Source organism: Danio rerio, chromosome 3 (assembly GCF_052040795.2).
Source record: "Danio rerio strain M-AB ecotype USA chromosome 3, GRCz13ab, whole genome shotgun sequence".
NCBI lineage: Eukaryota > Metazoa > Chordata > Actinopteri > Cypriniformes > Danionidae > Danio > Danio rerio.
The window spans coordinates 32,232,867-32,249,272 of record NC_141023.1 but is presented as its reverse complement, the minus strand read 5'-3'; the positions used below and the strand labels follow the sequence as shown (position 1 = coordinate 32,249,272).

Below are 16,406 nucleotides of genomic sequence, written 5' to 3'. Positions count from 1 at the left end.
TAGTATATATATATATATATATATATATATATATATATATATATATATATGTAATCTTAGCTTTTTCCCCTTTTTTCTCTTCATTGTTTTTTGTGAATATTTTTCTTTGCATGTCTTTAGAAGTTTATTGTATTATATTGTATTAGTGTGTAAATCCGATAACCTTAATTATAAAAATAAGACTTTCTACAGAATAAAAACTTTTATAGGAAAACGTCCTTGGTCTGTTAAACTTAACTTAGGAAACATTATTACTTATTTAGTCTTTCTCTCTCTCTGAATTTAACCAATATTGCAATGTACTGTTTGGCATTCCCAAACCCAGACTCTTTATTTAAGATTTGTTCTTCTTTTTTATTTTTGTATTTCAAAAGCAAATGGTAATCAAACATGTTTACTATAGATTCGGCTAACTCACCTATTTAAAGACATAATTGAAATATGTAGAAAAGAAATAAAGTTTAAAGAAATGATCGAACCAAAATCATCTTTATAAAAAAAAAAAACAAGTGTAAACAAATAAACTGAAATGTCATTTTAATTTAATACAAATTCTACAAAAGAGCTTCTATATTCTATAAAATTCTATAAAAGAGCTTACAACACTGAGATTGAATGCATTTATAACCACATTTAAATACATGCATTTTGACTTACAAAAGAACTGATAAATCAAATCCATCTTCATTAAAACATGCAGAGAAAACAAATGGCATACTAATCTAATATAAATTCTACAATCATCTAAGATGTTACAACACTGATATTGAATGCATGAGTGAAAGCAAGCAGTGGAGTGTGTGCAATAATATGCCTCATTCAGTCAATCAATTACATTACAATCAAACAAAATCAGAAATAAAAAACCATACTGAATTTATCCTATGAAGTAGGATGTTGGCATCATAAAGTGTTCTGAGGTTTTGATGACATTATTGCAATTACATTAAGTAATAATAACTCAAACACAATAACAATGCAAGGACTAGATTGTGCTTAGCCATGATAAGATGACTAGATTAGACATGGGCCGTTAGAAGATTCTGACGATATAATCACCTTGAATAAAAATATTACGGTGTCACGGTATTGTGAATACTACTCTAAAATATATTCTTTTTAAATGTCTGGGTAAAAAAATAAATAAAACTTGTTTCCCCTTTGAACACAATATATTTTATTTTGAGAAACTTTTAATATATTTTAGCAGTAGCAGTAGCAGTAAACATGTCAGAATAAATCATTAAAATTAATCATTGACTTCTGCTGTCTTCTTTATTTTCAAAAACAATTTAAATTTACAATTTAAAATGGCATCTTTAGATTTATTTTCTGCCGGAGATACTGTTGTTAAAAGAAAAAAATAAATAAATTAGCAAATATGTGAAAAAAACTTACACATAACTTAGGAACGGTACTGCAAAAATTTTTGGCGGTTTTAAAACCTTGACTGTTCCAAACCGCAGTATACCTTGAAAACGATTATCGTCCCATGCCTAGACTAGATCACCTCATAAGAACATATTGCAAATCACACCATAATTAAAAATAATGTGCAAGATTATCTGAAGCTTTGCACTGACTTCATTCAAACAGAAAATAAAAAATAATAATGAATGCACCATGGACAAAACCAGTGGCATTTAAAAAAAGTTTGATTGTGTCACTTGTAAATTCCATCTGCTTAACTAATCCACTATCTCCAAATGAGCACTAATGCTAAAGACAGGACTGTAACCAGAGGCGTTTGACTTTCGCTTCTACAAGCATGGCCCAAAAAGTAAGCTTCTGGAACTGTGGTGCGGATGAGCTTTTCAAAGCTTGACACTCGGGAATAGATACCTGGTCGGTTTTTCTGAGCACAACCAAGTCCAAAACTCACAACTCCTGCTTGAATCCATGTCCCATTGCCAACAGGACAAACCAGAGGCCCTCCGGAGTCCCCCTGAAAGACAGACATGATGTTTTTCACATGGTAAGACAGTCAGTGTGAAATGCTAGATTAGCCACATACCTGACAGGAATCCTTGCCTCCCTCTTTATATCCAGCACAGATCATGTCTGATAGGATGTCAACCGTTGATGAATCAGACGACAAAATCTGATACATAAATTGGCAGGACGATTGGTCAATAATGGGCACTTCGACTTCCCGTAGAGCTGCTGCTCCAGTGAGGGAAACTGAAGAAAAGACAATGTGTGAATAGAGACACAGATTACCCAATATGTTATTAGCCCACGTACAAAACAGTAACATAACATGAAAGAATAATAACTGTGATAAACTTTCTTCAGGAGATTGTTTGTTTGAATTTGTAAACTGAAAATGCATAATAAAAGACAAAAGAAAACTTTGTTTCTCACTTTACAAAATAGTTTTATTTAGCAATTATGAACAGCATAGAAACTTAACCCTTAATTTTTTTTTTACACTTTTAGATCAACAAAAAGATGTAATTTTGAGGAAAATAATCTTTATCATATTTTTAGTATTTAGTGTGTATTACTTTGTCACTTTTTCTTCTGATCTCTGCAAATATTTATATTTATGCGTTTTACACTCTTATACACTTAAAAAAGTAATAATGTTAATAAAATAAATAAGCAGATGTAGTTGTTTGAACTATGAGCAATACTGTATACAGTTTTAAATATCTTTATATTTTGATTTTTGATTTTTTATCGTTTTTTTGTGGCAAACATTTGACCATAAGAAAAGTTCAAATTCATGTTTTAAAACTTAACTTGGCAATTAATACCTTTAGGATTTGATTTATTTTCTTAAGTAAAAAGAAAGTAAAAATTTACACAACGGTTGATAAATTCACACCTTCAATCTTAACACTCCTATATAAATAATGAAGAATAGAAAATCATTTGAATCAGCATTACAAAAATTTTATTTATAATAAACATAACATAAAAATAGTTATTAACTACTTAGATTAGGATCATTAGATTTTTTTAATTAAATATTGCTATTATTTTAGTGCTTTAATTTTGCTTTTCATAGTGTAATTTATGGTGAATTATACTAAATCCAACTACCACTGCAAATATAAAAGTTAGATTTTAATCCTACTACTTATTTTTAATTAAGTTAAAGTTTGTTTTGTGTTCGCACTTTCGTACATTTTTTTAAACTGACAGGTTGTGACACGGTAACTATATTGTTTTATTCAGACTTTCTCTTTAATAATATGGTTTCATTAAAGCATTTTTTGACAATTCTAAATAGGGAAATCATAATAACAGCCAATGACTATCAAAATACGTTGTTCATAGTCAATAAAATAGAGCTAATGTTGTTTGAAGTCATACTGTCAGACCGAATATTGAAAGTAGTGTGACAAGTTGTCACTCTTAAAAACAAACAAATGTGTATATATATATATATATATATATATATATATATATATATATATATATATATATATATATATATATATATATATATTGTATATAAAACCTTGAGTAAATATGCCATCCACTTCCCTCTTGCAATTCAACTTTTATTTTATTCCCTCTCATTGACTACTCACTGCTATTAAATATTGTCATTTGATTATTAATAATTTTTGATTCACTTCCCAGCAGAAGCTTTTAGGGTGACTTACAAATGATATTATACACAAACAAAATAGTAATAAATACAGCCAACACTCGTAAGAAAGCCAGTCATTTTCGTTAGTCTCTTTCTCAATACACTCACCACCCTCCTGTTTGTGTCCCCAGCCTGTCACGTAGCACAAGGTCCCACTGTTGAACTGGAAGTCAGCAAACGGCAGACACACAGGCTGAATCCTGTCTGTCCAGGAGACCGGAGCGCGCAGTTGCACCAACGCTACATCTCTGCCACCCTGAGGATCTGTGTATCCTTCAGGAATGACCACTCGCTGCACGTAACTGACCTTCTCAAACTGGTTATAGCCATTGAGCAGATGACGTCCCATGTACAGAGTGTACGCAGACACCTCTGAGGGGCTGAGAATAGGAGACAGAGAGCATTAACGTGTGCATATAGTCTACACAAGCATTAATAATATGGTAATAACAGTGGACAAGAAGCACAAATCCAGCACTTGATTAAAAGAACAGATTATCACTCTAGTAAAAGTATTAAGCACTAAAAGCCAAAGCAAAAACGTACGCCTTTATGTACTTCTATGTATTAAAAGTGAACATACTTATTAATGTTTATTTATTTTACAAAGAAATTGTAAGTTTTTATCCCATACTTGCCATAAACTGATAACAACACTACTGATAAGTAGTTTATAAAGGATAATCCAGGTTGAAATACAAATCTATAGACAAGCACATATTAAAATGTAATAAACACTGAATGTGTGCACACAAACATAAACATGCAATATAAAAAAGGATATATTTTAAACAATTTAAGAAAAATGCTTTGTAAATCTATACTAAGTTATTTTGTGCTACAGCTTCGGGATGTTTGTTTGTTTGTTTGTGTTTAACGACACACTAGCTTCTAAAGCTTTGTTTATAGTAAGAACACGTGTTCTGTAGTTATTTAATATACACTCAAATAATGATTTCTGACACTTGTTCAAACTACTTATTTAAAACGAGCTGAATCAACACAATTCTCCAGGGTTTTTTGGGACAGCTTCATTGCTTTATTGGTTATACACTTACATTTGTAAAAACAATGAAGTTAACTCAATCGATTTGCGTTGAGAGAACGCGATGTTGTGAATCAACAATGATAACAATACTACTAATAAGTAGGCTAAAGATAATCCAGGTCAAAATACAAATCTTTAGACAAGTACATATCAAAAAGGAGGAAACACTAAATGTCTGCTGACTAATATAAATATATGAAAATAAAACTTTTAACAGAAAGATTTTAAGAACAATGCTTTGCAGCTCTATACACCTGTACTACAGGATCAGGAAGTTTGCTTGTTTACGTTTAACGCCATGCCAGGCTCTAGGGCTATGTTTTATGTACTACAGTTATATAATGTACACTTAAATAATTACATTTGCTGTACTTATTAAAATTGAGCTTAAACAACACAATTCTTAAGTTTGTTTGGAGGAAAGCTTAATTGTTTTATGTTCAACACACTTAAATTGGTAAAAACTAATTTGGTAACTTTATTCCTTAATGTTGTTCCAACACAAACTTTTTTTTTGAATAAATTTGGTTTTACAAGTGTAAAAAATCTCTTTAAAACAATTACCTTAATAAAACAGATTCCTCACAGAATTAAAGCCAACTAAAGCTAAATCTAGTAAAACATGCTTCATGGTTAAAGTGTGTTTACAAAGAGAACATGTTGGAGGATTTTCTCCAAGTATTAAAAAACTCGTATCTGGTCCTCAACATCAGGAAGACTCACTTTTCCCAGATCATTTGACTTCTGACCAAATCAAAACTAATTCTGAGTACAAGTGAGATTTGTGAGAGAACAATTTTTAAAAAGTTTGATTTAAAATGTAGTGAAGTAAAATTTATAAGTTTCCTTAAACAAAAAATATTTTAATAAAAAAAGTGACTTCACCACTAGATGAAACTTACTTAGGAAAGCAGTGCGCAGCAGATAGGACCCAATTTTTAGCAATGATAGATCCACCACAAACATGTCCATTGGATCCCATCTGAATATCCACTTGCCAAGGCCACGATCCTGGTGATGCTTCAACTCCTCCAACAATGCGTTTCCCTAGCGGAGGCCTGCCGCACACTTACATCAGCAGGTCAGAGGAGATTTAGTGCAAATAAACTGTAGGGATTTTCTTACATGATCACACCTACCCTATAACTTCCCTGGAGTATTATTACATCTTCTCACTGTACTAATAAGAGGCTACACAAACAGGAGAAGGAAAAATGAGGCGTACGGGAAAGTGTTGTGGGTAAGGTTACAAAAGAGGAGGATATTTATAAGGTTCATCATTCTCCTTTTCACTGATATTCAAATATAATTGATGAACACTCATTTTACATCCTTTACATTTATGAATTTATATTTTATTTAAATGTACTGTAAAGCTGCAAGCAGGGTGTCAGAAGATTTACAGTCATAGATAGATAGATAGATAGATAGATAGATAGATAGATAGATAGATAGATAGATAGATAGATAGATAGATAGATAGATAGATAAAACAAATGTTATATTACATTTTTAAAATGTTTTTATTAATAAATATTTAATGTACAATAAATAATTTTTATTAATTAGCAACACACACACACACAAACACACACACACACACACATATATATATATATATATATATATATATATATATATATATATATATATATATATATATATATATATATATATTTTTTTTTTTTTCAAAATTAATTTATTTTTTCTATAGACTTGAGAGGCTATATTACAAATATTACTAGTCATGTTTTAATAAACTACCCATGTTCTACCTAAACCCTATGCATTAGTATTAATATAACAAATTTTAATGCCCTTTTTTACTGTGATGTGCAGGTCACAGAAAAAAATTATAAATATTGATAAAACATTTGATGTAATGTGTATGTAAATCATTTTAAATATGCCAAATGTAAATGTGTTATTTACTTGTATTTATATTTATAAATAATCATTATTTAAATTTTAAAAACCAGTGGATGAACTAGTTTTGAAATATCATAAACTGTGGAAAAGAAGTCATGCAAGAACAATTTTGTGGTCAAGTGACAAACAAAATGACAGTAAATAATGAATAATAGGTGCAGTAAAACATAGAAAAAGAATATAGTCAACAGTTTATCTTTAAATATATAAAGCTATATATTTATAGTTGCAGTATTTCAATGAAATAATGATCTTAAGTTCATTCTTAAACATTTTAGTCGAAAGATTAAAAGAACATCGCAAATCAGTCACTGACCCATAAGATTAAATTAATTACCTTGTGCCAGACACGTTGACAATCCTGTAGATTTTAAGACAAGAGGAAAATCAAATTAGGAATTTTAACAATGTGACGAATCAAACAGTTATAATTGTATATAAATCATCAATCATACAATTGAGCTACCTGTTGCCATCAAGAAGAGCTGTAGGCAAGAATCAGTCATTGTGTTCAGTCGGCTGAATATCGGTTAATAATCCCCTTCACGTTTAAAAGAAGAAGCTTTTAATTGTTCTTGGTAGTTCAACCAAAAAACGATCGACTCTGTGGCCAACAACTCGGTATAAAACGAAAAAAAAAAGACTTGTAATGTCAAAAAAAATCCAATAATTCAAGAAGTATATTCCGGGTCACGCGTGGTCTACTCGAACAATAAAAATGTCAGCGAGCTCCGTTTACTTTTAAGCACAAGAAAACCATTTGAACCCAAACCTCCGAAGACCGATTGCGCCAAGATAACAGATTTGTGATGCTTCTTTAAAAAGCTACATCTTCTTTTCTCTACAAGTTTGCATTTTAATCGGTTTTGATTAAGAAATGCGATATAGTTAAAATAGAGGAACTGACCACCGAGCTAAAGCACAGAAATGTTCATTAAGCAGAGAATGTATGAGGGTACCTGTACCTGTTCCCAGTGTCCAATCACGACGCGCGCTCCCAATCTCCTCCTCCTAAATAAGGAGCCCGTTGTTCTCCAGACAAAGATTCTAAACCTGGGGAGAGCTAAACTCCGGCTGCACGTCTTATCAATTAGACTCGGGTTATTTGTAGGATTAACACAAACAATATTCGATTTTAAGTGATATTAATATTTTACACAATTAATAAGTACTGAGCTCCACACACTAATTACTAAATAATCCATAAATCTGTTTAAAAAGTTATAAACATGTTATATGACTCTCTGATTCAACACAAATGGATTGGGTTTTACAAAGTAAACAAAATTATATTTTACTTCTAGCAAACATTTTCACCATTGTTTTATTAAAGCACCTATGTTTTAAATGTCATATTTGCATTAAAACTATTGCTCTAAAATACTTAAAACTCCTCTTAGTTCTTCTCAGTTCCACAGTATTAGTTACCAAGTTATTGTTGCTTAAGCTGAAGGGCCATTCTTTTTCCATTTGACCCTCTTAATCTTATGTATATATTCTCACTAGTGTATATAGGGATCAGCTTTCAGCTAAAAGCCAGACAGGTGCTGCATGTGCAATAGGTAATCCTGTACTGCCTAATGAATAATTCAGCAAAATGTTTCTTGACTTGCAACTTTTTCTTTTTAACATTGTCACATGGACACGATGGAAGGTTTGGTCTAAATATTAAACTACCCTGAGGCCAATTTAAACTGCTCAGACAAATGCCAATACCAACAAACAAGTGGCCCATTGGATGTAGAATGTCGCTGAAAAAATAGTTCACAATCGCCACACACAATAAACACAGTAATTAATGAATACTTCCTATGGCTAAATAGTAATTTTATGTAAAGTTTTACGTCAGTTTGTTGGAAAATCATAATCACACTGCTCAGACATTCCACCATTGGTGAAAATAAACTGACCAACAGCTGACCAAATGAAAATAATTACAGTCTGATCCAGCAAAATCTGACAGACTTGTTTGTTGCCATTGGTCTGTGCAGTGTGAAATGGCCTTTACAAAACAAAGATAAACTAAAGTACCACAATGATAAAACAAAGATGATGAACAATGATGTGAATATTACTATTCATTTATTTATAAAAAATAACAGACTCAATACAATGCGAATGTACAATCGTAGACATTTTCCTCTTGGAGAAAGTATTTCTACATGACATTTAGGTGTGAAAAACATCAGGGGTGAAGTGGCAGTCGTACTCTCCTCTTTACCGTTCATACTCCTCATTTTTTGGAGAACTTGGCCTGCTTGTGTTTTGGAGGTGCCCATTTCAAACAATGTGTGTCCACTGTAGAAGCACAGAAAGTTAAACGATTAAACTTTGGAGAAAAAAGAAGAAGGCTGCCCAGTTTAGCATTTGTTTTTCAGATGTTACCTGTTATTGGAGGTTTCTTATACTGGGCACTTTTCAGATGTTCCTCTACGAGTTTGGGAGTGACACAGATGACATGCTGACCTTTCCAGTACTTGACCATGTTCAGAGACTGTAGTGTGCTGATGATGTCACTCTGAGTGATGCTCGTCATCTGACTGTGGGCGCATTATGCATGAGTTGGCAATCATTAACAAAACCTTGGTAGTAAATTAGCAACTTTTTTTAAACAATTGCATAATGATTGTCTAAAATAAACACTCACCAAATGTACGTAAAAACTGTGTAAGCATGTATATAATACAAGGAGTGTAGAAAATATATTAAAGAGTCATGAAACCCCCTCTTTCAGGTAAAGTGTACGTCTTTTTTTTTTTTAATGCACTTGATCTTCAGACAGTAAAGCGTTTGAAAGTAGCGTCTGTCAATAACTACATTTACATCCAATTGTTTTCATGCACATTTTAAAAATGCACATAAAAGATTGAGTTGATGGATTTATATTTTAGATATTTTAGATTTTTCTGAGTGAGTTAACTAGCGACATTAGGAGAAGAAATGCTATTTTTCTTGGTGAAGTAGTTAAAGCAGGGGTCACCAATCTCGGTCCTGGAGGGCCGGTGTCCCTGCAGGGTTTAGCTCCAACTTGCTTCAACACACCTGCCTGGATGTTTCAAGTATACTTAATAAGACCTTAATTAGCTTGCTCAGGTGTGTTTGATAACAGTTGGAGCTAAAATCTGTAGGACACCGGCCCTCCAGGAACAAGTTTGGTGACCCCTGAGTTAAAGGGTTAAATAAAGAAAAGATTCATGCAGTTTCTCTTTACTGTTGATACTTGGTGCCGGTTTATCAGGGAGCGACGATTTTGTTCTCTTTGATTTGTTGGATGGAAACGCTGCTTTATTCGCACGTCTTTAATGTGATATTCCAGTTTTGCACTTAAAGTTAATTCGCATCTTTGGATGGAAACATTAAATTAAATTAAAAAAATAAATAAAATTAAATAAAATTGTCATAAATAAATATTAGACAACACATCAAATCACTCATAGCCCTATGCTACATCACCACCAGTGATGTTGACTTGATGTAAATATTAAGACCAAAAGATGAAATTAAAGAGATAAAGCTCAAAATTACCGTGTTTTTTTCTACAATTAAAGCTAACAGATGTCTTGATAGATGTAAAATTATTAGTTGAGAGATTCATGACCCTTTATTGTCCAGTTTGATTTCACTCCTGATGAGCCCCTGGCAGAAATATTAGTTATAGGCCCTGACTGTTTAGGTATACCTCATAGGTCTCAAACTTAATAGTGTATATGTGGAAGTATGCTAAAGGACATTTAATTGGTCAGTAACCTGGGTTAAACGCTTCCGGTGAACTGTATGCCATTACATAATCGGCCAGTTTAAGCTCTGTTTCTGTTTTTAAATCAGCGATCTCCACTAGCTGAGCGATATCTGATATAAAGTGAGGCTCAGATTGTACAAGAAGCACTGCATTAAATTACATATTTCCCCACCATGTCTTTAAAATATGAACATTTATTTTACCCCAGTATATTCAATGGAGCTTCTGTGCTAGCTTGTCGATTCTGATGGGATGGGCACGTGTGAGTAAACACCTTTTTGTCTTGTTTTACGCCTGAGCAACTAAATGAATGTCAAAGTCTATTTAACTGATTGTATTGTAATTACATTACAACTTCAATACTGTAAAGGAACCGTATAAAATGGAAAAAAAGTCACATTAACCGTTCACGGAAAGTTTATTAATATGGAAAGAAACACTAGCTCCGCATATACCCTATTCCTGGAGGGCCGGTGCTCTGCACAATTTTGCTCCAATCCTATCAAACAGCCGATCCAAATAATGAAGGTGTTCAAAAGAGTCATGAACACGTTCATTAGTTGAATCAGCTGTATTTGACCAGGGTTGGAGCAAATCTGCAGCCCTCCAGGAATTGAGTTTGAGACCTATGAGGTATTCGATTATACTTGAGCACATGTGACCTTGTGCTTGTAAATTCAGACTGGGTGTGTACCTGAGGTCTTTGATGGAAAGCGTCCCTCTGAAGTCCCGCAAAATCTCTAGTAGTACCCATGACCAGTAACTCCTATAACTCAACTTTCCCAAGTCTGACAGAGGCTTCTCTGGAGAGCCCACTGTGCTTTCCAGCTTAGATAACTCATAACCTGAGAAAAATCATGACACAAGAAAAGGTTATCTATCCAGAAAGGGTCTTATATCAGATGTAGACAGTTGGTGAATCTGTGTTAAGACTCACTGAATGCAATTAGAAATTTTCCATATCCTCGTCGTTGATATGGAGGAAGGGTGAGAATACAAGCAACATTGTTCCCATCAGGAGACTCTTTTTCCTGTTCAGGGAAAACATCATAAAAGCTTATTCATTTAGGCACACTACAGTAATACAATATACAACGTCAAAAACAAACAAAAGATAGAGTTTACCTTGGAGAAGTAACCCACAATATGCGCTCCCTGTTTGTTGACTTCAGTGAGGATGTAGAAGATGAATGGTTCAACATCAAAGTAAAGTGTTTTGTGATCCAGAAACAGCTTCGCCAGGAGGCACAGATTCTGACAGTAGATCTACACAGAGAAAGACAATAATTACACTTGAATATGGGTGGAAATAGATCACGTTAAATTTTCCCTTTAATTCAAACTTTTTAGGTTTTGAGGTCATGAACTGATTTTTCTGTTGTAATAAAGGTTAACAGCTTGCATAATTTGGCTCACCTTATGGTCCTTCCCATCAACCTCATATACAGAGATATTATTTTTGCGATAAATCTCTTTGCCTGGAGGCTGGCGCCACTGACACTGTGACTGAAACAGGAGCCATCGAAGAACAAAGACAAAGGAAAACAAAAGACAAGATACATTTAACAAGAATGTTTAACTTACTTTGTTAAATCAGATGTACTCTAAGACAAAAATCACAGAAACACAACACAAATGATTTATGATCAATAAAGACAAAACACTGATCTAAGAAAAAGATACACTTAAAATTAAGAGCTACAGTCCTCAAGCCAGATAAAAACCTGAATTTAGATTTAATAAAAAAAAAGCCTGACATAAAACAAACAAAATGTGCTTAAATGCCTTAAAAGGCATCTATTTTACCCCCTTTTCAAGATTTAAGAGGAGTCTTTTGTGTCTCCAGAATGTGTCTAAAATTTCAGTTTAAAACACCCATTAGATTATTTATTATAGTATACTTTTTTAGAACATGAGATTTTCTGCTTTGAACACAATGTAGCTGTTTTTGTTGTCTGTGCCTTCAATGCTAGTTCTCCCCACCCACCTTTCCCACGTGCCTGTCAATGTGCCTTAATCTCCACCTCGGCTGCATCAGAAAAACAGCACAGTGACAGACATGAAGGTAGCAGATCTCACGTAACGTTTATAAACACTACAGTAACTAACTACAGTAAGAACTTTACCAATACTTATGTTCATGGTTATAATTATGTTGTGGAGTTAATTCAAGCCTTTCAGCAACGATGAGTCAAAAAAAAAAAAAAAAAAACAAAGTTCACACATACACACACACAGTGCGCGTTTAATTGGCACCGCAAATGTGACAGGACACACGTTAATATCCAATGCTTTATGGATATCCGTTATGTTAAGGTACAAGATAAACCTAATTTAACATCCACAAACCAGGATTGAAGCATCTTCTTTTATAATTGCTGTGACATGCAGCTGTGGTGATAAAGATTGTAATTATCACTGTAATTAATTTCAACATGCATTGTTTTAAAACGTTTTAAACTAGTAAAACTCATTCTTCATCTTCATTTGATGATGATTGATGATCACAGAGATCTCAACAGATCTTTTAATCGAAGTCGCTTTGCCCACATCCTGTCTTGTTAATATAATTATATGTTCTACTACGGAGACATGTTAATATGCAGCTTTGACATTAATAGGGGGGAAACCGCACTCCTACGCAGGCTGCAGTGGGACTCAAAGTTCTGCCCAAACAGCTTACAAAAGATGATTTTGATCGTAAGTGCCCTTTAAATAATGTCTGTTGGAAAGCTTATATGGAAATCAAGAGGATGCAGTAAACATGAAGGTTACCTTTATATGAACATTAAAATTTCCAACATATTTTAAACACAAATCTAAATAAAAAAAAATAAAAAAAACATTTAACATTTAATAGAAATCAGTCATTTTTTTGGGGATTGTAACACTGAAGTCGTGTTACTAAGTATAAAGTTCCTTTTAGCTGTGTTTATTCTGCTGCTTCGATTTTAACTGCACACACAGCCCTCAAAAGTTGTTTTGATAAACATGTAATGATCAAACTTTTCCTGGTCAAACAACTTGTTGTCTACAAAAATCCAAACATCTTTCTTCTTTTTGTGGTTGTAGCTACACCCACCAAATACGTGTGCATCATAAATATTTGTTAAAGAATCATAAAGAATTGTTGTCATTGCAAACAGAGTCATGATAACCTTCAGATTAGACCAAATAATGTAATAACTTCCAGGTTTAAAAAAAAAAAATCATTAAGCAAGCCTGCAACACTCTATATAAATTCAGACATAGAGCACCCCCTATGGTTCAATAATAGAAGTTACAAAGGATCAACAACAACTGTGGTATGGACTAACCAGATGGTATCTGAAGGTCTTCTCATACTTCATATACTTCAGGCAGTATTCACAGATCCAAAGCTTGGGCTGTTTTCCATAGTCCTCCGGGAATGGAGAAAAGTACCACGCATCAATCTCAAAGTTCCCAATTTGGATTTTGTCCACATATTTTACTTTTGTGATCTGAAAATGATGAAATAAAATCAACATTTTGACACATTACAATCTGTAAATAAAAACACACTAAATCCGATAGTTAAATGATCCAATAAGCTGACTGGGGTGTCACTAGCCAATCTGGAGGCTGTGTACACCAGGCAGTTAAATAGCATTCTAAATTCAATTTTAGGTGACACTTTTCATCCCCTACACTCAGAGTTTCAACTCTTTCCTTCTGGTCGCAGGTTTTTAGTATCAAGCTGTAGAACTTAAAGATACAAGAATAGTTTCATACCTGCAGCTATTAGACATAAACAAAGCATAGACTAAAGCCGAGGCATTTCTGTGACTTGTATATCATACATTTAATAAATTGTTTTAAATAATTGTTTGGGGGGTGGGCACTTGAAGTGATGAGTTATTAATAATTGCTTAAAAATTTTTTTTGGAGAGTGTTTTGTATGTTTATGTCTCTATGTCGACTTGGTGTTGTTTTTTAGTGTGGCACTGTTATGAAATGAAAATTCTTGACTGCAAACCAAATCTACCTTCGTGTATACATAAAGTAACCTAACCTAATCATTGAGATGCATTTTTTTTTTCAACAATAAGCATGCAAACATTGCTCCTCTTACCGCCTCATGCTCTTTCTCCAAGGCTGCTGTAGTGGGGTCCATCTCTGCATAAGTCTGAAAAAAGAAAATTAAGTTTTATTACACATTATTTGGCAAGGCATGGCAAGTTTATTTATATAGCACATTTCATACACAGTGCCAATTCAAAGTGCTTTACATAAACAAGAATAAAAGAAACAAGTGAAATAAAAATAAAAACAAATACTAAAAATGAGTAAAATGTGATATTTACAAATTAATTACAAATCTGAAGGTGTTTGTTTAGAGTTTTAAAATACTTCATGTATATAAATGAAAAAATAAGACAATATGTATCAGTAATATAATGCATTACAGAACAAGTTAAAATGGTAGTTCACGCAAAACTAAAAATTCAGTAATTATTTACTCATCCTTTCGCTTGTATCAAACCTTTAGGAGGTTCTTTTTAAAGAAAGGTGTAAACCTCTAACCACTGACCTCCGTAGTATCAAACTTGCAACTATAGAAGTCAACGGTCAGAGGTTTACATCTCATGTCAAAATATCTTCTTTATTGTTCAGCAGAAAAAAGAAACTCATAATTGTGTGGAACAATTTAAGGGTGAGTAACTAGTGAGTAAAATGTCATTTTTGGGTGAACTATACCTAATAATTGCATTATTTATATTTGCAGTGTGAAAACTAAAGTTACCTTCTGAACGTGGTTGATCTCATCATGTTTCCTCTTCTGATTTCGTGTTATCTTCCTCTCTGGCTGGTCCACAAGTTCTCCTCCACCCCCTTCCTCCACACTCTTCCTCACAGCATCTTTCACAGTCTTTGTCAACGCCAAACGAGCCTTTCCAACCCACTCATCTAAACGTCTATTGACTGTAATTGACAAAACAACGCATGTACTCAGTAAATCTGCAAGAACTACACAAACCTGTAAAGACTAGTGATGCAACACTCACATCCAACATAGTGGACATAAAACTCTTCTCTGCCCTCCTGCTCATTCAGTCTGGACTGAATAACCTCTGCTGAATCTGGAGAAAAAGAAAAACACAACTTAACAAAAAGGGAAAAGTGATTACATTATATGGTGTTGCATAAGCTATTGTTTACATTATGCAATTCTCACTCAACAGTTTTTATAACAACACACTGTTAGTATTATATAAATGTTTTTAAAAGTGGCAACATAAGTGTTTCTGAATTTAATTTTTAATAAGCTTTTCCCGTAATGAGCTTACGCCATGTTTTGTCCGTGCGCTGACACAGATAAGTCTCCCCAATCTCTACCGACACCTCCTGCTCTCTGCCGCCGCCAAGCGACACTCCGTCAGCGGAGCGCGGAGTACTCGAGCCCGTGGCTTCTCGTTCTCGATCCGCGGCCTCCATCTCATCCTCTTCCCCGCCGCTGCCATTTGATGAACATGTTGCTCGAGTTCCCGTTTCCAATCTTCCTCGGTCCGTTCCAGCGTGACCAGAGTCTATTTCAACATCCATTCGCTCTTCTGAACCGCAGTTCTCATATGAATTGTTCATGTTCGGGTGTCGACTGTTGGACATTGACATAGCTGCGCCAGACATCTTTGTCCATTTGAAAACACATTGCGCACCGCGTTAACTCGCGCAAGCGCAGTGCGATTTTGGACGTGGTGTGGTTTGTGTACATAGTATGCCCCCTATGTGTACATGAAGCGCTGTTTTTTTCAATACAGCTCTAACTGCAGTTGTAACCCTTGATCAGAGATGCCCAAACTAAGTTGTCCCATGGTAACATTTGATTTGGCCCTCCATCCTATCTGAGAAGAGAGGGCGAATTTGGGGGAGGGTTAAATCCTTTTATTACACATTGTCATTTCTAATTTAACTTACCATTTCCAGTTGTTAGTTTTTATTTCTGAGCTACAAAATGAAATTCAATATTTCAATTAACTGTAGTTAATGAATCCAATTAAAATAAATAAATAAATGAACATCCTGTTGCTCAGTGGATAGACAGTTCAGAAGTCCTCAGTAAGCAA

At 33.7% G+C, this 16,406-nt stretch overlaps 3 protein-coding genes across 5 annotated transcripts in view; all 3 read right to left on the bottom strand.

Annotated features, from left to right (window-relative positions):
• tbc1d10b (TBC1 domain family, member 10b) overlaps positions 1-16,406 on the bottom strand; it is a 442,453-nt gene that overhangs the window by 100,914 nt on the left and 325,133 nt on the right. The gene's annotated exons all lie outside the window — the stretch shown is intronic.
• si:dkey-16l2.17 lies at positions 521-7,532 on the bottom strand. The gene is made up of 6 exons (XM_087244749.1): positions 7,048-7,532; positions 6,919-6,942; positions 5,555-5,720; positions 3,713-3,984; positions 2,015-2,181; positions 521-1,945 (listed from the first exon to the last, which is right to left on the bottom strand). Exons 1-6 carry the CDS (start codon positions 7,085-7,087, stop codon positions 1,697-1,699), a joined length of 918 nt encoding a protein of 305 aa, XP_087100875.1. The 5' UTR covers positions 7,088-7,532; the 3' UTR covers positions 521-1,696.
• Positions 8,646-16,004, bottom strand: kat8 (K(lysine) acetyltransferase 8). Of its 2 annotated transcripts, none has more exon segments than NM_212742.3 (11): positions 8,646-8,879; positions 8,967-9,121; positions 11,015-11,165; positions 11,258-11,351; positions 11,446-11,586; positions 11,737-11,826; positions 13,638-13,802; positions 14,414-14,467; positions 15,086-15,264; positions 15,348-15,422; positions 15,630-16,004. In NM_212742.3, coding segments are annotated over 11 exon segments (1,464 nt in total). In that variant the 5' UTR covers positions 15,925-16,004; the 3' UTR covers positions 8,646-8,814.